Source organism: Episyrphus balteatus, chromosome 3 (genome assembly GCF_945859705.1).
Source record: "Episyrphus balteatus chromosome 3, idEpiBalt1.1, whole genome shotgun sequence".
Lineage (NCBI taxonomy): Eukaryota > Metazoa > Arthropoda > Insecta > Diptera > Syrphidae > Episyrphus > Episyrphus balteatus.
In genome coordinates this window covers 73,146,486-73,172,269 of record NC_079136.1, presented here as the reverse complement: position 1 = coordinate 73,172,269, position 25,784 = coordinate 73,146,486, and the positions used below count along the sequence as shown (strand labels likewise).

The window sequence follows — 25,784 nt, the reverse complement described above, 5'->3', positions numbered from 1 at the left end:
TTGCAAAAAGTATTTTTTTAATGCAATTTTTTTTTCGCAATAATATTTTTTTTTAAATTTCAAATGCATTTTTTTTTTTATTGAAAGTTTTACAACCCTGGTTCACATTGACACAATCTTGAATGCTCTGTCTTTTATTGATTGACAAGTAACTAAATAAATATAGTGGCATTCGAATTTCGAGGGCTGGGTCGGTAAGTTAAAATAAACCAATTTGTAAAATTGACGCTGTTTTTATTTATATTCCAAGGTGCAATACAATGCAGAGAAATTTCTGTAAATATTTTTGAAGTTATACTTCTTATGGGAGGGTGGGTATGAAAATTTACTTTTTGACAAGAATGTCAAAGGAATTATGACGCGATCACCCTGGGTAGCAGGGCTGTCGTTTCACCTTTAGAGTAGGCAGTACTTTAGTATTTAAAAATGCAGTACGCCGCAGTACGGAAAACATAAAACACACAACACGTTGCAAGTAACATGTTTCATGTGGCAAGTTGCATGTGGCAAGTTGTATGTGGCAAGTTGCATGTGGCAAGTTGCGTGTGGCAAGTTACATGTGGCAAGTTGCATGTGGCAAGTTGCATGTGGCAAGTTACATGTGGCAAGTTGCATGTGGCAAGTTGCATGTGGCAAGTTGCATGTGGTAATTTCCATGTGGCAAGTTGCCAGGGTTGCAAAAAGCTCACATTTCAGCTCAGCTCACAGCTCAGCTCAAATTTGAGCTAGGTACCATAGCTTAGCTCATTTGAGCTGAGCTGAAAGTGAGCGCCCCAACTTCCAACGCCTATATCTCGGAATTTTGAAGAAAATGAAAAAAAAATTTTTTGATGCCAAAAGGTAGCGGGGACTCAAAAATACATTTGGGTACAACTCTCATCCCTGTACTTCCACGCGTTCTCAAACCGGGAGAACTTAAAAGTAAAAAAAAAATAGGCACGATTCTGAAAAAATAGGCATGATGTGGCGGCTTAACATGGAAGGCGATTTTTTCAAAAAATCTGACAAAAGCCCATGACAAAAGCTATCATTTGGCATCACTTCCAAAAATTGCTCTCAAGCGGTTTAGCTTCCAGGAGCGTTCAAAGATTCGGGGATTTTTCGAAAAAAAATTTTACCCCAACTTTCAAACGCGATTTTCTCGGAATTTTGAAAAAAATCGAAAAACCGGATTGTACCGGAATTTTTTTTTATGATAAAAAAAGAAATATTTTACTAAAAAAATAGAAATATATTTACTATTAAAAAAACCAAGAGAAAAGATCACGAAAAATTATCTGTCTTATTTATAAAAATATCCATGTGTTAAAATAATTCCATTAATAACTAGAACCAAACATCTTAAGCTATGGTGTTTTATAAAAGTTTAAAATATCTTCATATTTCATTATACTTTCCAAATAAAAATCAATGTATCCTCTCACCCATCACAGCTCAGCTCAGCTCAGCTCACTTTACCTTAGCTCACCGACAGCTCAGCTCACATAACAGCTCAGCTCAACCATCAGCTCAGCTCAAATGAGCTGAGCTATGGTACATAGAGCTGAGCTCAGCTAACTTTTGAGCTTTGTAGCAACCCTGCAAGTTCCATATTGCTACTACTAGTGCTGAAGCACACACAATTCTCATAAAATTACCATATCGCACATTTTATGAGCAATTCATTTACTTTCGTTAACCATATACCGTACGTTCTGAACCGCACAACATGAGTAAATTTCACAGAATAAATTGAAAACTACATAGACGCTAGGAGGATGAAAGAATTAATTTATTGTTCACTTGATAAAAATGTAAAAAAACGAATTGTGGATTAATTAATTTAATAATAGAAGTTAAAAATATCAAATGAAATTCATTTACATATACTGAATGAGAAGTATAACTTCAGTCGAGTGTACATGTGTACACACACTTTTTTTTTGGATATATTTATGCCCGAATTATCGTCTAATTTGAGTGAACTAGAAACAGGTATGTACTAAAATAAAAAAATGAATTTCTGTCACCTTACTCCAAAAGAAAGAATTTTTCAATTTGTTACAAAATCATACAATTTATTCAAACAAATTCTCTCAGCGGTATCACATTTAGGTTTCTTTTTTTTTATGTCACATTTCAACAATGAACAAAACTGGACTTTGGAATGCGTAACCACAAATCAGACGGTGTCCCCAGACTTAAGAGAAGACTAATTAATCAACTTTTAACTATGCTTCCATTTTGAAATAGAGACCCCAAAAACCATAAGTTTGCTGAAAGTTATTAATTCCAGAAACTTGGAGTATGAGTTTCCAAATATATAATGTCATCCAGTGTACCTATAGCTGTCGCTATAATGTTGAACTTTTCTTCAGTATCCTTGGGAAAATACCTTCTTCCAGTCCCTACACAAAAGTGTGTGTTTTCCTACTCTCTTCACTGAAACCACCATTGTTAAGGAAATTAGATTGCCATTGTAGTTAGAAATAGTTTTTTTTTTTTTTTCTAGAAAAGTTCATACAATGGTGATACCTTCTGCATAAAACGTAACAGAAGATAATTTAGTGAAGTTTAAACTATTTCAATGAGCTATCGGGTTGTTGTTCGATGACTAACATATTCTCCCTTCATACAAGAAAAAACAAATTGCTTATAAGGACTATTGTAAACACGAAATATTATCCACCGAAAATATAAAGCATGTTGGCCAATTAAACTGAAACCAGTATACTTCAAAAGTAAACAAAAAAAAAAATCACTATTTGACTACACATTAAGCTTTGTAGTAATAATAGCTGCAACAATTAAATTAATGCTCTATTTAAAATGACCAGAAAGGACTTAAAGTTTTTCTTCATTTTTGAAGTTGGTTGATATAAAAAATATAAAACAGTAATTATAAAAGTTTACTCACTTTTCATATAAAAAGGATACAATTAAATAAACTCACTAGAGGATAAAGAAACAACAAAAGCGTTTTATAATACAAAAGAATTATGTAAATGTATATCATGACACATTCGACTTCACTGATCTAATGAACAAGGTTGTGGAATGAACATCATATAACAATATTTCTGATATGAAAATTTTATTGTTTTACACTTTTTAGAGTACGATTAAAGAGTAGTCGATTTTTAGTTTTTTTAACGACATATTTAAATCTTTATTGACATTTTACTCTAGAGGGTGTCGTATTCAACTAAATGTGACTTTCCGAAGTCGATAAAAAGCGTCAAAATAACACTTTCTACTAAATAAGCTACTTCATGCCAATGCGCTTAAATTATGAAAGAGTCATTTTTTCTCAATCGACCCAATAATTCGGGATAGTAGAGCATTGTGATCGCTCTGCCTTTTCTACCTTTCCTTGGTTTCTGGTCTGGACCAGGGTCGTAGAAAATATTTTTTTTAATGCATTTGTTTTCCATTACCTACAAATTAAACTAAAAAAAAATAAAATAAATCAACTGAAAAAAATTTGCATTAAAAAAAATTTTTATTGCAAATGAAAAATATTTGCTTAAAAAAAATATTTTTATTGAAAAATAAAAAAAAACTTGCATAAAAAAAATGTTATTGCAACTAGAAAATATTTGCATTGAAAAGAAACTTTTTATTGCAAATAAAAATATTTTGCATTAAAAAAAATTTATTGCAAATAAGAAATTTTCTGCATTGAAAAAAAAAATAAATTGCACGACTGGGGTCGCACGTACTTGCTCTTATGCTTAAAGTAACTATAATGTTAAAGCTTTTTATTCAAGAAATTTAAAATTCGATATTTTGAAGAAATTTCATAAGTAGTATAAAAAAATTAAATCTGTTTTTATAATTAATAAAACTCCGTTTTAAAATATCTTAAAAAAAAAAACAAATATGCCATTTTATTTCTCGTATAAAAAGGTATTTTTAGAAAAAAAATTTTGAAAATTGTAGGAGCCGTTTTTTAAAAAAATAATTTTTTATATATAAAATTTTTTTAACATTTTTCAAAAAAAAAGTTGGTATGCCATTTTGAAGAAATAATTAATTTACACATAAAAACTAAATTTCAAAATTTTTCATTGATCCGTTTTCAAAAAATTGATTTTTCAAAAAAAAATTTTGAAATATTTTTTAAAAAACCAAAAATGCGTTTTTTGAAAATTTTCTAAAATTTTAATATTATCTTTACTAACACACTTTTGTATAAAAATTTTCATTTAAATCGGGTTAATGTTGTACGAGATATTCAGAAACGAAAAAAACCGTTCTATGACAGGTACCGTTAATAACGGTACAAAAAATATTTGTTTTATTTAAAAAGTTGGCCCTTATGTGTAGTATTACACACAAAAATTTTAATCAAAATCGTTAGAGCCGTTTTTGAAAAAAATTAACTTTTCTATTTCCGTTATATGGCAGGTACCGTTAGTTTTGGTCATAAAAAAAAAATTTCAATTTCCCCTCTAGGGAATCACCAAAAACTGCTAACTACCAAGTTTGAAGAAAATCACTTCACTCGTTTAGGCTGCAGCTCCAGATAGAGACAGACGGACAGACAGACAGACAGACAGACAGACAGACAGAATTGCCGGACCCACTTTTTTGGCATTCTCCATCATCGTAATGTCATGTAAAATTGTTATCTCGAGTTCGATTTTTTTTACGAATCCTAAACTTGCCCTATAGTACCTATATCGCAAGTAAAAAAAATCAATGCAAAATATGTGCCTTAAATATTTTTTAAAAATATTCTTCGAATCTCTTAAAATTTTTGTTTCTATTTAACAATACATAAGGTTCAATATTATAGAAAAAATAGCTTATGTATGGTCAAATTGTAAGAAATTCGACGAATATTAAAAAAAGTATAATGCACAAATTTTGCATTGAATTTGTTTTTCATTGCAGAAAAATTTTTATTTGCAATAAAATTTTTTTAATGCAAGATATTTTTATTTGCAAACAAAATTTATTTTTCAATGCAAATATTTTTCAGTTGCAATAACATTTTTTTTAAATACAAAATTATGATATATAAATAAATATTTTTTTCTAATTTGAAAAGCATTTTTTTCATTTGATATTTTTACAACCCCGGTTTGAACCCATGTTTCTTCTATTGTCACAAAATCACGCAGAAACTTCATCAGATTGTCATTAAACAACTTCAAACTCTGCTTTGGGGTAGTGAGAAAAGAAAACCTACTTTCTGCGACATTGATATGCGAAAAAGCAACTTTATTTCTTAAACTATGACGAAGTTCGCTATGATGTTTTGGTAATAAACGTCGATATAAAAACGTATGGCAGTCAAAAAAAAAAAAAAAAAATTATATGATAGATCCACCCCGTGAAGTATCGTATCATAGGTATAAGTACCTTAAGAGTTAAGAGCTACAAACAATCAATGATAAAGGTAATTACCACTTCTCATCATATAACAGCATAACCACTATAATTATCACTTCTTTTTTTAAATTAATGATATGAAATTATTATTCTTTTTAAAAAAAGGTGCGTATTTTTCGATTAAAAGATTGCCAATCTCAATTTGTGATTTCATAGATTTTATATCTTGTCTTACTTGTTTTGTAAGAAATTGGCCATGTTTGTTATGTTTTTTTTGTTTTTGTGCTTTTTTGCGAAGATAGGTACACTTCTTCATTATGTTTAAATATGATGTGTTGACGGAAACATTGTGTAACGGTAATCAAAATTAATGATTCTCTTTAAAAGTCTCAACACTTACAAACTATAGTGAAATTTGAGGAATGTAATAATAAAATGGAAAAGAGTAACTAATTAAGTTCAATTCTTCATATAAATCTTCATACTCTCCGGTTATTAAGGCCTTAGGGGCGTCTTCTTAGACCATCTGGGATGTCACTAGCAAGATATCATGAATTTCTATCGGATACAAAAATAGTTTTTTTTGAAGTTATACTTCTTATGGGAGGGTGAGTATGAAAATTCACTTTTTGACAAGAATGTCAAAGGGATTATGACGCGATCACCATGGGTAGCAGGGATGTCGTTTAACCTTTAGAGTAGTCAGTACTTTAGTATTTAAAAATGCAGTACGCCGCAGTACGGCAAACATAAAACACACAACACGTTGCAAGTTACATGTGGCAAGTTGCATGTGGCAAGTTGTATGTGGCAAGTTGCATGTGGCAAGTTGTATGTGGCAAGTTGCATGTGGCAAGTTGCATGTGGCAAGTTGTATGTGGCAAGTTGCGTGTGGCAAGTTGCATGTGGCAGGCTGCATGTGGCAAGTTGCGTGTGGTAAGTTGCATGTGGCAAGTTGCGTGTGGCAAGTTGCATGTGGGAAGTTGCATGTGACAAGTTGCATGTGGTAATTTCCATGTGGCAAGTTGCCAGGGTTGCAAAAAGCTCACATTTCAGCTCAGCTCACAGCTCAGCTCAAATTTGAGCTAGCTCACTTTTGAGCTAGGTTCCATAGCTCAGCTCATTTGAGCTGAGCTGAAAGTGAGCTGAGCTGAAAGTGAGCGCCCCCAACTTCCAACGCCTATATCTCGGAATTTTGAAGAAAATGAAAAATAAAATTTTTGATGCCAAAAGGTAGCGGGGACTCTAACCTACATTTGGGTACAACTCTTATCCCTGTAGGTCCACGCGTTCTCAAACCGGGAGAACTTAAAAGTAAAAAAAAATTATGCACGATTCTGATAAAATAGACATGATGTGGCGGTTTAAAATGAAAGGCGATATTTTAAAAATCTGACAATGTGCAAAGCGTAGGCCCATGATACAAGCTATCATTTGGCATCACTCCCAAAAATTGCTCTCAAACGGTTTAGCTTCCAGGAGCGTTCAAAGATTCGGGGATTTTTCGAAAAAAAATTTTACCCTTACTTTCAAACACGATTTTCTCGGAATTTTAAAAAAAGTCGAAAAACCGGATTGTACCGGAATTTTTTTTTTATGATAAAAAAAGAAATATTTTACTAAAAAAAATAGAAATATATTTACTTTTAAAAAAACCAAGAAAAAAGATCACGAAAAATTATCTGTTTTATTTATAAAAATATCCATGTGTTAAAATAATTCCATTAATAACTAGAACCAAACATCTTAAGCTATGGTGTTTTATAAAAGTTTAAAATATCTTCATATTTCACTATACTTTCCAAATAAAAATCAATGTATCCTCTCACCCATCACAGCTCAGCTCACTTTACCTTAGCTCACCCAACAGCTCAGCTCACCCAACAGCTCAGCTCAACCTTCAGCTCAGCTCACTTTCAGCTCAGCTCAAATGAGCTGAGCTATGGTACATACATAGCTCAAAAGTGAGCTAGCTCAAAAGTGAGCTAGCTCAAAATTTGAGCTGAGCTATGAGCTGAGCTGAGCTAACTTTTGAGCTTTGTAGCAACCCTGCAAGTTCCATATTGCTACTACTAGTGCTGAAGCACACACAATTCTCATAAAATTACCATATCGCACATTTTATGCGCAATTCATTTACTTTCGTTAACCATATACCGTACGTTCTGAACCGCACAACATGAGTAAATTTCACAGAATAAATTGAAAATTACATGGACTCAAGGAGGATGAAAGAATTAATTTATTGTTCACTTGATAAAAATGTAAAAAAAACTAAGTGTGGATTAATTACTTCATAATAGAAATTAAAAATATCAAATGAAATTCATTTACATATACTGAATGAGAAGTATAACTTCAGTCGCGTGTACATGTGTACACACACTCTTTTTTTTTTTTTTGTTTAGAATAAACAAAATTAATTAAAAAAAAAAAAGAAAAAAATTTGGAAGCTTGGTGGCTATAAGGGTGTCACTTTAATTTTGTTAGGCCCCCAAGCGACTAAATTTGATAAAAGTTGTTGAAACTTTTAAGATTGTGTGTCTTTTTTCAGCCATCTGGATAGTTTTTTTGTTTTCATAATTTATATCTATTAAACTTACAAAATTCAAATCAAAAATTCATTGAAGTTTACTGGGCTCCGATTTTTACCCATTTATAGTCTCAAGTGATTCCAAATGAACCAACAAAAAAGCTACACTTAAAGTGAAAAGGGTTTACACGAACGAACGAAAACTCAATAAAAAGAGACTTTAAAAGACAAAGGCAAAGCTACAACGCAAGCAAAAGGTACAAAAGAATTTTAAAACTTTTCCAAATGAATGAAAAGAGAGCTCGGCGAAAATAAACGGCAAAGGTGTTTAGACGGTGTATATAAAGCCTTTGGGTTGTATACTAATTAAAAAATACAAAAAAAAAAAAAAAAAAAACTGGACCAAACGACCAACTGACTCAGTCCTTTTTCATACGAAAGGCAATTTGTTCAGATATTCGTCGTAGCAGACGCGCGATGGGCATCACAAGAGAAAGAAAAAAATGTTTCTAATTGAAAGTAATGCTTCCTTTGTTAGATCTTATTTCGATAGCTTTTGTTTTTTAATATCTCCAAGGATACAAACTCGTGTTGCAGCTTGAAAAAAAAACTTATTTTTTATGAGTCTCCAAACGGAGTCGTTAATATTTCATTTTGTTCCAAATATGAAAAACTAAAAAGAGAAACCCACCAAAAACAAAATTATAAAACAAAAGAAACAGCTGTTTGTACTTTGGATACAGAATGTTATGAAAAATAATGAAGGAAATTGAGTTTTAACTTGTTGCAAATATAGATCAAGGGTATTGCTTTTGAGTAGAAGGCAGGTACTAGTATTTCATAGTGCGTATTATCACAGCGATATCGTTTTACATATATGTAAATGATAGAACTGAGATGATTGAGTTTTGGTGATGGGTGTTGGATATTGAATGTTAGTAAGAATAGTCTGGATGTCAAAAAAGTATTGAAGTGTGTATAGAGAAAAGTTATAAGTTTATTACAGAAACTGAATTGACACGGCTTTGTAACGAATCGTTAGTTTGAATGCAATAGCGTTAAAATAATCAGAATTTAAGATTTTTGATTCTAATTTGAAAGGATTGCGTTTTTGAAGTGAAAACTTCTTTAGTATCGCAGTGATTTGAAACAAGATGAAACGAAAAAGCGACACGAAAAATCAATTGATCATAACATTTTTATTTTAATAGATAGATGTATGAAATTTATATAGTAGATAGGTAATAAAATAAATTATGATTGTGAAAAATTTCAATTAATTTCATATTCAAAATTCTGAGGTAACGGTGAAAAAATATTCGTGTTCTAAACACGTTATATCTTTTGATCTAGAGCACATAAAAAATTTATTTAACCTTAATACGCATGCTGATAATATTACCTTTCATTTAATATATCACACATAACGGTACGTGCTCTACGAGTTATATAATCTTTAATTGAAAAACTTGAAAAATACCTCAAAACACCTGTGAAGATTTGTTGCCGATGACCAGCCAGCATGTAGAGGAAGTACCGTAATCTCAGTTTGAAATTTCGACATGGTAAGAATTAAAAAATTCTTACTTTTTTTGTAGGCATGGTAGAAATCTGATTGAAGCGTCTAGCTCAGGGCAATTAGTCAAAATATGGGCATGAAATCGCATTTTTCGCGGGACAAAATTTTTTTCATGGAATGTGTTCGGGTGGTTGTCCTTATCATAAAAGTCAATTTGTTGGGAAAATTGGAGGTTGGGAACAGCCGCCATCTTGGAAAAGAGATTGGTAGCGTTTTTATTGAATAGCTCCATTGTTATTCATTTTAACAGAAAATGACAAAGGTAGGACTTATTAACAATAAAATTATCTAAACAATGATATACAAAACAATTCCGTGAGTTGATTAAATAAAATTTTATAGTTGGTCAAAGTGCGGGTTTGTTTCGCAAGGTTGGGACAAAATGACATTTTTTCATATATCTGACGAACTTTTGATTTGTTTGGATAATTCTTCAAGAATGAATTATATTACTTATAATTACCTATAAAATGAGCCCACAATCGTTATTGTAACCATCGTATTGTAGAAGTAATCTAACTCCGAAACTCTCCATGTACTAGTCAAAAGTGAGAAAAAAGCTAGTTTTTTGCTAGTAGGCCGAGAAAATTTTAGGAGTAGAGGTATAACCAAAATATAAGTACGCAGTTTTGCTGCCATACTCGTGTTAATGTCGATTTCAAAGGTCTGACAACTCTAATTTTGGGCTTTATACGGTTTTTGGGGGGTTAAATAACGTAAGTTTTCCAGTTAACGTGAATGGGCTAAATTTATACTATTTGAAATTATAAATATACAAGCTGATGCTCTATTATTTTTCCTAAATCTGGACACCTTAATCTCGGCTATGGGGTTAATAGAACTCACGATGTAAGGTTTTTTAACTAACCATATCAGGCTTTTCAATTCAAATAAACAAACAAAAATCGAAACAAAAAAGCCTCTAAAACATAATCGTATAAACGGCTTATATCTTGAGTTCTATTGGTCACATCCTCAAGATTGGGGTGTCTAGATTTAGGAAAAATAATAGGGAATCAGCTTGTATATTTATAATTTCAAATAGTATAAATTTAGCCCATTCACGTTAACTAGAAACCTTACGTTATTTAACCCCCCAAAAACCGTATAAAGCCCAAAATTAGAGTTGTCTGACCTTTGAAATCGACATTAACACGAGTATGGCAACAAAACTGCGTACTTATATTTTGGTTATACCTCTACTCCCAAAATTTTCTCGGCCTACTAGCAAAAAACTAGCTTTTTTCTCACTTTTGACTAGTACATGGAGAGTTTCGGAGTTAGATTACTTCTACAATACGATGGTTACAATAACGATTGTGGGCTCATTTTATAGGTAATTATAAGTACTATAATTCATTCTTGAAGAATTATCCAAACAAATCAAAAGTTCGTCAGATATATGAAAAAATGTCATTTTGTCCCAACCTTGCGAAACAAACCCGCACTTTGACCAACTATAAAATTTTATTTAATCAACTCACGGAATTGTTTTGTATATCATTGTTTAGATAATTTTATTGTTAATAAGTCCTACCTTTGTCATTTTCTGTTAAAATGAATAACAATGGAGCTATTCAATAAAAACGCTACCAATCTCTTTTCCAAGATGGCGGCTGTTCCCAACCTCCAATTTTCCCAACAAATTGACTTTTATGATAAGGACAACCACCCGAACACATTCCATGAAAAAAATTTTGTCCCGCGAAAAATGCGATTTAAATTACTAATTTCCCTGGGCTAGTCATATAAAAATTGAAATAATAATGATATAAAATGTATTATATATTATTATTGTAGGTTGTCATATAAAAAAAGTGATAGAATAAAAAAAGTTATATTTTTTCGATTTTTTTAAAATGATTTTCAAGGTTTCACTTCAACCACGTGCGAATTGCACACATGATTTTTTTTGTTTTGTTTATTTATGAGCGCTGACGGCAGCGAATATTAAATTTTGTTCAGTTATTGAGTGTAAGTGTTACTTTATTTCTTCTAATATATGTACATTATTTGAACTTTTTCCGTGTACACTGTGGTGTATACGTGATCTATTTTATTTTTTATAGGCTTTTTTAACGGCATGTACAAGAGTTACATAGATTAAGCTTACAAATTAACATAGATTGATGCAATCTGATCATATGACACATAATTTTATATTGAGACCCGGTACGACCACTCTAAAAAAATGTATAAACCTTTTTATGAAGTGATGAATATTTTCTTAGAAGGATTGACCAGGATTAGAAGTAACAGGGTTTGAAGTAACAGCTTATAAACAGTTTTTCTCTTAAAATTAAGAATTTTGTGAAAGAGAAAAATGTTCGTCTTTTTCATAAATTATCTTTTTCCTTGGGAAATAAGCAAAAAGTAAAGGAAGTTTTTTTAGAGTGGTAAAAAAAAAAGCACTTTTATCTTCGACTTTTAAATTTGTATGTGTTACAACCTAACACGTTAAACTTTTTCAATCTACCCCGGCATGAAATTATACATAAAAAAAAATTAATTTTCGAAAAACCAAAATTCACTTTGTCTCACATGAAAACACAAAAAATGTTACCTAAACACAAATACGTTAAAAAACAAGACACTCAGAAATTTAGGCCTGTTAAGTGGGGTCCGTTCAGTTATAGTTTTGCATATAGGAGGATCTATAATTAATTTGCATTCATTCAAATTTGTTTTTATTTTTTGTTGTTGCTTTTTTGAAAAAAAAAAAAAAAAAAAATAAAAAATAGGTTTTGTATGAATTTTTTATTTGGTGTTAGAACAAAGGCTGTTTGCGTGAAACAAAAACAATTTATTTTTTTTTTTTTTCGAATAGAAAAGAATTGTGTTCTTAGTTCGTACCTACTTATTTTGCATTGAATTGTTTTTCATTTGCAATACCTATTTTGTTTAAAATTTTGAAGTGGAAGACAAATGCATTTAAAAAAATCATTTTTAAAAAACCCTGCTCTGGTGTAATAATCGCAAATAAGTAACTCAATTTGACCACGTTAAATAAAATCTCAATTATTTTCCATTATTATTTTGCAGACATTTCAACCATTATTTTTTGTATGTTTGTGGAATTTGCTATAATTATCGGTGATTGAAATAATTTTTTAAAAACTTTGGTTAAATCGGACATAAAACATGCATTGCATCCAATAACAAATAAGTTATTCAAAAACGAGATTATTATTTAGCTACGGTTTTGACAATATCTTTTTGGTAATTACTGAGTTATAGGAAGAAAATTTTGTATTTACAAAAATAATGAACACTCACAAAAATATAAAAATAATAAACCCTATTGTTAATAGAAAGCATCAATTGTTTAAGTTTAAGGAAATTCAAAGTGACCCTAAAGTCAATGAAATATAATTACACCCGCTTCCGATATTTGTATTGGCCTAAAATTTGGAATTAAATTTCTATTCGATATGCGAGTCTATAAGATGCCCTTCTACTTAATTCTTTTTGCAAACCAACAACACAAAAAAAAGTCTTTTGCAGGAGAAATCGAATTCCTTTTAATCTACCATCATCATTGTTTCTAGGCCAAGATATAAACCACAGTAATTCTTCGAGGACCACTCCAATACAGCCTAACCAAACGAACCGGTTGTATATTCAAACCCATAAAACAATTTGATATGGTCTGCCTGACAGCAAAACACCCATATACCTACCATAACCATACCCAAAAAAGCCTCCAGGGAATATTTTCCATTATTTTTATTTTTTTGTTGGTACCAACTAACATTTTTATTGCTTTTTCGTGTTGAAGGATTTTACTGATTTAATAATACTATGTACCTATTCGTATAGCCTGGTAATTTCCTATTGTGAATCTCTTCCCAGAAAATAAAACAAAAAATAAATAATCTCTTTTCTCCGCCTAATCTCCTTTACCTACCTGATGGTTACATAATTTGCATATTTCTAGCAAGATGTGGCCGCTAGCTGGTTATATTGGAAGCCTCAAGTCTTTCTCATCTTTCTTCTTTTCTCATTTTTTTTTTTTTGGTTTGTCGTTTGAACACAAAAGTTGATTAATTTCAAATTAAAAAATAATTTGGCTAGGTACGTAATTGATACCTATGTACCTCCTACCTGATTTTGCAAAAAAAAAAACGAAAATTGTACAAAATTATTTATTCACTTCCTTAACCAAATTTGATTTGAAAGTTGTATTGCTGCATATATTTATGAAGGTCTAGTTATTCTTTGGTAGGTGGCACTAGCCTCTCATACAGGTTTTCTGGAAGTTACAAAAACTAACAAAAAGGAAAACAGAATTTACCTTTATAGTTTTTTGTGCAAGCGAGCTACTTTAAGGTATTTTCTATAATGACAACAAGTAAAATAGGCCACAATTATTTCCGTTGTCTCTTATTTAAAAGTTCTTAAACATAATTTTCTTATGACAAACACGCTATCATTAAAGTATTATATTTATTGATGAAAGTCACGTTCGATTGTCAACAACTTGATTACTTCTTTCAAAATGGGTAAAATCAGGATCCTTTTTTCGATACATGTATGTATCATTAATCAAGTTCATATTGAGTTTGAACATAATATAAATAATGTAAGAAAAACCTACCTTTGTATGTAGGTATATTCTGAGTACATATATAATATAAATATTTTATACACTCAGTCACAAAAGTAAGTATACACCCCTAACTTTGTTTGATCAAGACTCCTTGAGAAAAATGAAGAGCATCAACGCACTTATCCTTGTGTTATATTTGAATTAAGTTTATTTTATGTGTTACCCAAAAATCACAGTTTTACAAGAAAAAGTCAATGAAATTTGGCTTTAAATGGGAGTAAGTTTTATCTACAAAGTTTTAAATGAAATTTGCTTAAAATCATATTCCATGAGGAGGGATCACCTTAAGTTCTACATATAAAATAGTCAAGTTAAATAATAGATGTTAAGAAATAAATTAGGTAGTTGTAAGAAATTGAAAGTTCTTTATGAGATATTTTCAGTTGTTTGGCTTATTATATCATAAAGAATAAATATAACATGATTATCTTTTTTTATGATATATTAAGCGAAATACATTTACTTCATACACCATAAAATATCTCGGGCAATAAAAAAGATATTAGAATGATTTAAATAGTTCTTGAAAGAAGGAAAACAGTTATTTAAAAATAAAATCTCAAATTTTCTCCCATTAAAGCATAACTTCAAAAGGAGTCAAAAAATGTGTGTTTTGCATTTTCTAATGGTAATATTTAAAAAACGCTAGCTAATAGAAAATTCCTAACCTGGGATTCCGGTACAGGACACCGACAATTTAGGAAAAGTATAATTTGGTTTCAGCAATGAAAACCTTGTAAAGTAGTGTTAGTGACATCGGGAAAAATATCCGCTATTAATGAGGTTTTCGCTACATTCGATTTACAGGATTATGTATTCGATAGCTAAAAAATCTCTGAAAAGGACTTTTTGGCTACTAAGTATCCGAAACTATAATTAAAAATGCTATTTATATTTTGTTTACTTATATTTTTTTTCTTCTGTTAGGATACATTTTTTTTTCTTTTTGTAATGTTTTTAAAATAAGAAGATTTAACGAGACATGTGAAATATTTTTAAATTTTTGATTATCATTTGAAATGGTTTTGTTTCTGTTTATTTTTGACAAGCAGATGAACATTTTGTTCAATCATTGAGTGCAAGTATTTATTATTTTGATTAGGGTGTGTTCGCATCCAGGCCAAAGCTCACATTATTTGCATGTCGTCAACGTACACTGGGGTGTATACGTGCTTTTTTTACATTTTTTTTTTTACCGCATATGCATTTGTCTGTTTTTTTTTTAAGTGAAAACTTCTTTAGTATCGTAGTGATTTGAAACAAGAAGAAACGAAAAAGCGACACGAAAAATCAATTGATCATACATTTTTTGTTTTTATAGATAGATAAATGAAATTTATACAGTAGATATGTAAGTAATTAAATAAATTATGATTGTGCAAAATTTCAATTAATTTCATATTCAAAATTCTGAGATAACGGTAAAAAGATGTTCTTTTTCCAAACACGTTATATCTTTTGATCTAGAGCACATAACAAATTTATTTAACTTTAATACTATTGCTGATAATATTACCTTTCATTTAATATATCACACATAACGGTGCGTGCTCTACAAGTTATATAATCTTCAATTGAAAAACTTGAAAAATACCTCAAAACACCTGTGAAGGTTTGTTGCCGATGACCAGCGAGCAGTAGAGGAAGTACCGTAATCTCAGTTTGAAATTTCGACATGGTTGGCTTTAAAAAATTCTTACTTTTTTTGTAGGCATGGTAGAAATATGATTGAAGCGTCATATAAAAGGTGAAATAATAATGATATAAAATTTATTATAGGTTGTCTTTAAAAAAATGGATTTAATGGCGTTAAAAGAGAAAAGAGATTGATTGTTTTGCTTTTTTTATGAAAACTTATTGGGTTAAAAAAATTCTAGCTCCTTTTGTAGATGTTGTATAGACTTGGTCGATATAAATATTTTGAGCTGAAACAATAAGCTTTCAGATGGTACAAAATAAAAAAATTATATATTTCTATTTTTTTTTAAATGATTTTTAAGGTTTCACTTCAACCACGTGTGAATTGCACACATGATTTTTTTTTTGCTTTGAAAAAAATCCTGTTTTGTTGAATTCAAATTGTGATATCTTTCCTTCTAACTTAAACTTTGTAGACGTATATACTTTTTTGAGAACCGTGATAACTGAACAAGTTTTAAAAATTATAAACCAGTATCACACCATACAATTTTTTTCAAGGTGTTGATCTCAAATAAAAGTTGTAAATTGTAAATTTTTATCTTATATGTAGCGGAATGGCGAGAGAAATAAAAAATGTTTTGATCAATTAATTGTTCTTGATAACTAACCATTGTTATAGTGATTGTATTCTTTTCTTAAAACCCCTTAAGTTGATCTATCAGCATACATATTTCATTTGAACCATTACTTTTGGGACACCATGTACTAATACTTATTCTATGGCGTTATGTAGCAAAATTTAAATTAAATTCAAATTGTGTTGAAATAGATTTAGTAAAAATATAAAATAAATAAAAAAAAAAAAAACACAGTTCAATAAGAGCTACATAGATGCTGTCGTTAGTGTTTCAAAAAATTGTTTTAATTTATTTTCTTCATTTCAAAATACCACCTTTTGTGCAGTATGATACATGAAAATTCTACACTAAAAAAAAAACAACATCATTTTAATATTTTAAAATATCAAATTAAATCTTTTTAAATCTTTTTTGACATTATAATATCAATTTATAATATCAATTTTACATCTGTTTCTCATTCCAAATTATTAAAAAATATTAAATAAAAACTCCTAATTTGTACCTACTCATTTAAAGACGCTTTATGTTTTTTCAAAGTCTATCTATGAATTACTGAGAAAATTTGTTCGGCAATAAGATTTTACTGCACATACTTTAGGAAGAATCAAGAAAATAATAAAACAATTATTTCATAATATAACATAAAAAATATAAAATTAAAAAGCGATGCAAAATATTTTTTTCTATTTTTTTCCAAAATTTTAAAATTATATTGTTTTGATTTGTTGTCTCGTTTTATATAATTAATGAATGAAAAGCCATATAAGTCAACTTGGCTGCAAATGTGTTATCTTTTCATGTTAACGAATAATAACATTAGTGCAATTACATTAATATCTCTTTTGTTCCCATTGCCTACTACCATTGAATACCTAATTATATTTGAAAATGAGATACCGGGAAAGAAATCCGCTACGAATGAGGCGCTACAGTTGCTTTTGTATTCGATATCCCAAAAAATCCATGAAAATAATTTAATTTAAAAAATTTAAAGCACAAGAAATAAAAAACATCATTAATTTAATATAAGAATAAGTCGATTTATACCTACTTTAATGGGTTATTGCCATATATGTATATATTGATCTTACAAATCAATTTAAAAGTAACAAAAGTACAAACCTACTTAGCGTTAAATATGTTAGTTAATGTGCACCTTCATTTCATTTATTTTCTTCAGATAAATATTGATATGTACTACTTAACCGTGTGATAGTTGAAAGTGGACGCCATCACTTGAATACATTTGTTTGAATATTTATACCATATTTTCCAATATTTTCCTCCTTCATGGTAGCTCCCAAATCACGTTTAGAAAACATACAGATATAATTGCTTGCCAGTCAAAGAGGTCTGACAACTGATCTCTAGGTGAAATATGATAACTGCAAGCTAATATGCGAAGATGAACGTTTTGGAACCGGTTCGGGTGCCTAGGAAATTTGAAATGGACAACACCAATTTTTTTTTTTTAATACATTTGGACAAAGAAATAGGAAGTTTGGGATACCGACTCCTACACAAATTGAACTAGAAATACAATTATTGTATGTAAGGTACATCATAATTGAAGAAAATTGCATAAATACTAGATCACCATGGATTTACTATAGGTACTTTAAACTTGTTTTTAAATTCAAACATTTGTTCCTGCGACTCTCTTCTCTCAACGTGCAAACACTAAACTTCAAATTAACACATTTTGTGTGCACTCGCCGACACGAAACGAAGATGCATTCACAGAGATAGCTTATGGTTAGGATAGTGCCATAGTCAACTCAAAGTCGATGGATGCATTCGCAGATACTTTTCCATTGAATTTTTTTATCTTTTCTTCGGTCTTCCTCAATGCTTTGACTTTTTTTTTGTTGTATATTATTTAAGGTTTCATGTCCATTGTTCTTCTTTTTGTATCTTTCTTTTGCTTCCCATGGGTAAATACCATCATCATCAGCGACGATGTTCGGCAGCCAGCGTTGTCTTCGTGGTTCGTGGGGAACTTTCTCGACACATCATGGTCTTGGCGTAGGCATATATTGAAATCGAAAGTACTTCTTCTTGTATTGTGTATTATGTGTTTTGTTTTTGTTAATATTATTTTTTTTGTTTGTTTTGTTTTACCAAACTTCATGACTATTTTATTTGTCTATATGAGATTGAATCTTGCCTTCAGATAATTGTGCAGGCAGAGTTACCAAAATGTATTTAAAAAAAAATTATGTAAAAAAAATTAAATTCGTTCGTAACATGAATAGAAAACTTCTTAAAGAGATGATAGAACGTTTTGTGTGCTCATTTATTAGTATCTTCTTTCACTTTGTACATCAGTCATGTTATGTAAGAATAAGTCACTGGGGCGTATGCGTAACTTTTTTTTTCTATAGAACAACTTAAAATAATTATTATCACTGAACAGTTAAAAGTTGTTCATAGCTGATCATTCGAATTTTATAAGAAAGTATGTATAACAGGCTTTCTATCAGCCTGCCAGTCTCTCTGTAAAAAAGAGCTTAAACATGACGGGATGGACCGATTAACATCAAACTTGGTATTCAACCTTTTTTTTTAACCAAAAATAAAAGTATATGTCATGTATCAAAATCGAAAACGGATCCAGAGATTTTATTAAAAAAATTCGTTAGTTTTTAGACTAGGTCTATATTTTAATATTTTTTTTTTTTTGAAAATCATAATTTTAGAGCTGAATATCTCCCAAATGAATAATTCAACTTTAATAAAAAATTGAAAAAGTTTTCAACTTTAAACCAAATTTAACATAATTTTTAAGGTTTATGGGAAGTGGCCCTTGGTGAAATTGTCTAAAATTTTAGTATGTTGTTCTCTTGAAGCCCTTGATTAAAAGTCGATATGGGCAGAAAGTCGAAAAAGGGATAGTAACTCTCTATATTGTGTTTTGCGCTATTTTTTAGTGGAATCCATAGGTTTTTAGGGTCGCTGAAACCGAATCCGAAGTCCATTTTGCCCCATCACGTCAGGTTTTCAAGATAACCTCAAAAAATGTCTGCCCATATCGACTTTTGATCAAGGGCTTCAAGAGAACAACATACTAAAATTTCAGACAATTTCACGGCGGGCCACTTCCCATACAAAATGTGCGGGGTCCTTTCTTGATTTTGAAACAAAAATGTTTTTTTTTTTTTTCAAATCAAATTTTCAAGAACGAGACATTTTTACAAAATGCCACTTTAATTAATTTTTTTTTTTTTTCAAAAATTACACAGCTATAATATACAGGGTGATTCAGGAGTAATGTGCCAAAATGCTAGAGAGTGTAGGTAAGGTCGAGACAAGAAAAAAAATCGTATGGGAGGGGGGGGTCTATTCAACTTCGTTTAGCGGTGAGGGCAATTAAAAATAAAATGACTTATTTTTAAAAAAAAAATATATAAAATCAACGGTTGTATTTACAATAACGTGCTATACCTTTTTGTAAAGCCAAAACCCTAGTCTTTTACAAACATTTTAAACAAATCCATTTTATAGCACAGTTTTTGAAAAATTAATTTTTAAAATCAAAATTTTGAAAAAAAAATTGGAAAAAATAATTTCAAAGTAATTTTTTTCAAAATTTCATGTAATTAAGTACTAATTTAGTTTTTAAAATTCGATGCTCTTATTTATTTTGAAACAAAAACAGAAAACCAGATTGAAAAATATCTTGTGATTTTCGAGAAATTAACAAAAAACCAAAACTACTTTTTTCTAAAAAACCTCTTTATTTTTTGATTTTACATGGCTGGACTTGTTGATAAATTAATTTATGAAACATTAATCATTCGCCAAATATTTTTTAAACATTCAGGCTTAAGTAAGGATACATTAAAGCGATACCGTATTGGATTAACCCTGATTTGATCAACTTTTTTCATTGATAACACCTGAAAACTTACCTGACAATTTTTGTTACTATGTCTGGGGTGCTCGCCGCCCATGCTTATGTAGCTTAAAAATAACACGGCTCTAACGATTCAAAATGTATCTTTTATATAATGCATGTTATTAAAAGAAATTAAATTGCATACATTGCATACCACAATTTAATTTAAAATATTGTTTTTTCTTTGAAAAACGAATTTTACATAATGCATTTACCAAATATACAAAAAGTCTTAAAAATTTTAGCGACTTGAAATCTAACAGCAAGTTCGCGGGACTCAGACGTGCATTTTAATTCTATTTGTATTATTAACATCAAAAATAAAATGCTCGACAGTTTTTTTTTTCGTATTAGGATTTTTTAGAAAAAAGTTTGAATATCGTAAGAAACGTTCTTTTAAACATTTTTCGAAAAAAGTTGGTATGCAAGTTTTTCGAAAATATTCAGGACACCGTTAAAAAAATTGATTCTTCAAAAAAAAAAATTATTATTTTTTCTTTTTAATCCAAAAACAGAATTTTCGAAAATTTTACTTATTTTTCAATTAACTGTTATTTAAATGTTCCTCCACAAATAATTTTGTTGAACGTCATTGAGTCGTTTACGAGTTTTCTTCAGAAATGAAGAAAACGGTTTTACGACAGGTATCTTTAATAGAAAGAACGACCTTATTATTTAAACATACAAAAATAAATTTAAACAAAATCGTTAGAACTGTTTTTGAGAAAAGTCTGTTTTTTAATTTTGGTTTATGGCAGGTGCCGTTACTTTATAATTTTCAAATAATTTAAAACTGAGCTTAAATATATTCAAACATCTTTTTTAGTATTAGAAACCTTATGTTGGCATCCCTATCATTCAAATGATTTGTTCTCCGATGTACTAGTAAACATGCGCGCCGTAAAGGGTAAAGGCCTCTACAAGTCGCACAAATCGCAACTGAAGGAGTTTTGGTTAGCATATATTCCAAGACCTACGCTTAGTTGAATGGCTATTCTATATGCGTTTGTTTAGCTTTTCTCAAGGTGACGAGGACCGCTCTTAACTTTTTATGCGAATATATTTGTATTTTTTTTGTTGTTGTTTTTTGTTAGATGTAAGGTATACGAAAAACAAGACATGATCACTACTGCGGTAAATACGCGTGAATGAAGCCAGTTTGCAGACATAGTCTTGGCTACCGCTACCTAACATAACCTCATGGTTTGAATTGAAGATAGTACTGGTGTAACTGTAAATTATGTATTATTGTAGGTACATTGTTGGTTTTTCTCAGAGTAGTTGTCTTGTCTGCAATCTCTTTCAGATCGCACTGAGAGAGCGGGTGAAATAAAAATAAAAGTGCCATCTGTGGTGGTGCTGCTGCTGATGTTATGGTCGTGGTCGGCGGCGCTTGGCTCGTCGTCCGTCTGTTTTGTGTATCTTCTTCAGCTTATGGGTTATACAAAGTTTCTCTGAAGATTCGTGTGATTTTGCAAAATCAAACCCCACCACTGCACAGGTGTAATTCGAATTTTCGGTGCATTTTCGTCGAGTTGAATAAGAAAACGAAAGTGACATTTCTCATCGTTTGGTTTAACCATAGGATTTTTTTTCGTTGATTTGTTTGAGTGTGAGTACTTTAGCTTATCCCGCAAATGTGTGGGCTCTTCCTTCCCTCTACTCCGCCCCTCCAGAGGGAGCGCAGATACTTTGCCGACCGTGTTGAACCGATAATAACCTCTGACGTCGTCGTCGTCCGTTGCGATCCAACGTCGCGCCGCCGCACCGCGCTGTTTCTTCTCGATGTACCTATACCAAACTGCCTATACCTCTCCCGTACATTGGATTCTCCGCCGCAACTCCATCATGGTGCCATTCGAATTCCATAATTGTTCATCTTTCATTGTTGTGTATATGCATGCGATTTTGCAGAGGCTTTTGATTGGTATAAATGGGAGAATCCATTGAAGCAGATCGTCAGTAAACAACTCGGCTTAGTGTTATCAACACATAATCTTTTCTATTCATCACACTCCTTTAGCCATAGGATCGGCCATCCAGACGCGCATTTCCATAAAAAGGATTATTATTATAAAATTTTGTTCCTTCATCAGTTTCTATAAAACCTTTGAACTTTAATTTTTCGTTCGTTCCGTTTTGCAATGAGAGCCTTTATTTTGATTTCCTGTTTGGCGTTTGCCTCGGCTAGGCCGGAAGCTGGCTACGCTTATAATCGTCCTGGCGGTGGTGGCGGTGGTGGTGGTGGAAGCGGTGGATTTGGCGGTGGTTCCGGTGGTGGCGGTTTCGGTGGTGGTGGCTTCGGTGGAGGATCCAGTGGTGGCGGTGGAGGATTCGGTGGTGGAGGCTTTGGTGGCGGTGGATCCGGTGGAGGAGGATTCGGTGGTGGTGGTTCCGGTGGAGGTTTTGGCGGTGGTGGATCTGGAGGAGGATTCGGTGGTGGATTCGGAGGAGGAGCAGGAGGCGGCGGCGGTGGTGGATTCGGAGGTAAGTTCATAAATATTTTATTTTATATTTTATAAGCAAAAGTGAAAAACTGCCAAGTAAAAATTCTGCTTCTATAAAGCTTTATAGAAGTGAAAATAGCTTGTGTAAGGCTTTTTAGAAGCAAAATTGTTAGTTGAGCTTCAGTTTTTCAATTTGAAGTTCTAAAAATACTAAAAATAATATCTCCTTTCTTTACAGGTGGAAGCATTGGTGGTTTCGGTGGAGGAGGCGGTGGTTCAACCATTGTCCAGAAACACATTTATGTACATGTTCCACCACCAGAGCAAGAAGAAAACCGTCAACGTCCCAACATTCCCGTCCAACAATCACAGAAACACTACAAGATAATCTTCATCAAGGCACCATCACCCCCATCGTACCAGGCTCCAGTCATTCCGGTCCAAGCTCAAAACGAAGAGAAGACCCTTGTGTACGTGTTGGTCAAGAAGCCCGAAGAACAGCCCGATATTGTTATCCCAACTGCTGCACCAACTCAACCCTCAAAACCAGAAGTATACTTCATCAAGTACAAGACACAAAAGGACTCATCCGGTGGTGGATCCGGAGGTGGTGGATACTCATCCGGTGGAGGTGATGGTGGTTCAGGACTTGGCATTGGTGGAGGTATTGGTGGTGGATCAGGAATTGGTGGAGGATCAGGAATCGGCATTGGAGGAGGATCCGGTGGTGGTGGATCGACTGGATTTGGAGGAGGTGATATTTCAGGACCATCGACATCATATGGTCCACCTGGAAAATCTGGTCCATACTAAAAACGGAAATGGTGCTTGGCTACAACTATATAGCTAGTCCTATATAACTCTTTAACTATATACATCTCTATAACCCGCTTCTACAAAACCTTCTTCTTCTATGCTGAACAAATTTTTTTGTATATAAAATCTTTCCTATTTGTCTGTGTGTAAATGTTTTTTTTATAGTTTTTAAGGGATGCAGTGACAAAGTTGTGTTAATTTAGGAAATTATTATAGTTTTAAGAATTATTTTTTATTGCAATTAAAAGTACGGTGACAAAATACGATGAAAAAAAATTTAATGTTTTTTTATTTATTTCTTTTATCTGATCTCACAAATATCCATAACAGTCGTGATTTGACACTTTAATGATGATTAACTTCCTTTTGTGTGTAGCTTGATGCCATGTTTTTACCGCATAGTTTATCACGAATGGTTTACTGGGTTACTTACCACCACACGACTTCCGTATATGAGGAAGTTGAAATTGTATACGGGTGTATCTGCATTGCATTGTGAATGATGAAAAATGCATTGAACTTGAAGCTGGCAAGGTATTTGCTGCCGTTGAATGTTTGGATTTGTTTTCTTTTAAATGTTTTCTTGCAGTTATGAAACATAATGCGATTTTCTCATGCAAATATATGTAGGCCTTTAAGCATAAGTCGTGTAACTCCATTTTTTTTTCCAAATTAATAAATATGTACATTTTATTAGTTAATAAATAAAATGATTTAAAAACGTCAATTTAAGTTAAAAATTACCTTTTTAAAAATTTTCATTGTAAAAAATATACTGATTTTTATATACAACTTGCAGTATTGCCAGAGCCGGCTATTTATCACCAAACATTTCACTCGCTCCTTAAAATTTTGATTTCCGATTTATCGAAATTTGGTTTTTTTTTGATTTTGAACTTGACGATTTAAGGCTCCTTTACAATCCAAGCATTTACAAAAAAAAAAAAATCCACCAGATTATGTGAACAGAGACAACCAATTTGCATACATTTTTCATTTTTTTTGTATTACAAATTTAATTTCATGCCCGTCTATGACCACGAAAACCAGGATATATCAATAAAATGAAGTACAAATTATACTTAAAGTCTCTTTTTTGCAAAAGTTATCTGAAAACTAAAAAAAAAAAATCTCATAGGTACCAAAAAAAAATTGTTTGCGTTTTTTGAACTATTTTTGAAAGCGGCTATTTTTGGCTCGAAGATTTTTCAAAATCGGCTCCTTGCCTTTAAAATACTCTGGCAGTACTGACAACTTGTAGCAAACCCTTTTTTATATAGAAATAAGAAAAATTGGAGCTACAACACTTGTGCTTTAAGGGGCTCATAATGAGATAAGTTTTAAAAGATGACCGATTTTCCGACATAAGTAATAGTAGATAATAACTGATGAATTCGGAGGAAATTATTTAAAATGCATTTTTTTTCGAAAGTTGGAAAAAATTATTTTTTTTTTAACTTAATGCATATCAAATCTATAAACGAAAACTTGTTTCGAGATTTTGATCCGCAGGGATCTGCCTCCGAGTTTAAGAATAAAAATATTTGCATGCGAATAACTCAGCAGTCAGACTTCCAAGAATCTTTTGGTTTTCAGCTCTGAATAAGTCTTTAGAGACCTTTCATTTGTAACCCCACTCGATGAATTTGGAGGAAGTTTTTCAAAATGCATTACTTTTTGGCTAGCTGTTAACCTTGATTTTTTTTCTCAAAAATTGGAAATATTTTTTTTGTATTTTCCGTACTTAAATGCATACGCCTCTGTTCACTGTGAACTCAAATCTGTAACCTAAAACTTGTTTCAAGACTTTGATCCTAAGGATTCATCTGTATGTTGTAATATTGATAATTCTTTGATCTTGAACTCAAATTTGTATTACTTACTTACCCCGACTTTTAACGAGTTGATTCTAGCCTCATAATATATGGATTCTTCTATGGGGATTTTCACTTTCGTTAACTTCGGCTTAGGGTTACACGAGTCAACTTATACCAAAAAGATTCTGGTCCAACCTGTAGTACACTTGGTTGTTGTATCTTATTCTCAAGTCGCCATGTCGCAAACGTGAACAAAAATGGCCCGAAGGTGGTTTTTTCCCTCGAAGTCACAAGTAGAGCAGAACTGGGGTATTAAGAGACACCTTAGCTATTCGAGAGAGGGAATTCAAAATCATTTAAGAACTTTATTTGGTTGAAAATTGTATGAACGAATTTCAGGCTTTTTTTTTTAAATTAAGCAAATTCGTAGTAGCAGTCCATGCATTTTTTTTATTATTATTTATTTATTCCTGAAGAGACCGTA

At 31.4% G+C, this 25,784-nt stretch overlaps 2 protein-coding genes across 2 annotated transcripts in view; both read left to right on the top strand.

Moving 5' to 3' along the window:
- The window catches only part of LOC129916539 (RYamide receptor), a 105,673-nt gene that overhangs the window by 70,001 nt on the left and 9,888 nt on the right, over window positions 1-25,784 (top strand). The gene's annotated exons all lie outside the window — the stretch shown is intronic.
- LOC129916540 (uncharacterized) lies at window positions 21,240-23,680 on the top strand. The gene is made up of 3 exons (XM_055996545.1): window positions 21,240-22,707; window positions 22,906-23,259; window positions 23,314-23,680. Exons 1-3 carry the CDS (start codon window positions 22,365-22,367, stop codon window positions 23,478-23,480), a joined length of 864 nt encoding a protein of 287 aa, XP_055852520.1. The 5' UTR covers window positions 21,240-22,364; the 3' UTR covers window positions 23,481-23,680.

Coding starts and splice junctions, on each gene's coding strand:
- LOC129916540 (XM_055996545.1), top strand. CDS start 22,365: ATGAGAGCCTTTATTTTGATTTCCTGTTTGGCGTTTGCCTCGGCTAGG. Junction 22,708..22,905: donor CGGCGGTGGTGGATTCGGAG/GTAAGTTCATAA, acceptor CTTTCTTTACAG/GTGGAAGCATTGGTGGTTTC. Junction 23,260..23,313: donor GACACAAAAGGACTCATCCG/GTGGTGGATCCG, acceptor ATGGTGGTTCAG/GACTTGGCATTGGTGGAGGT.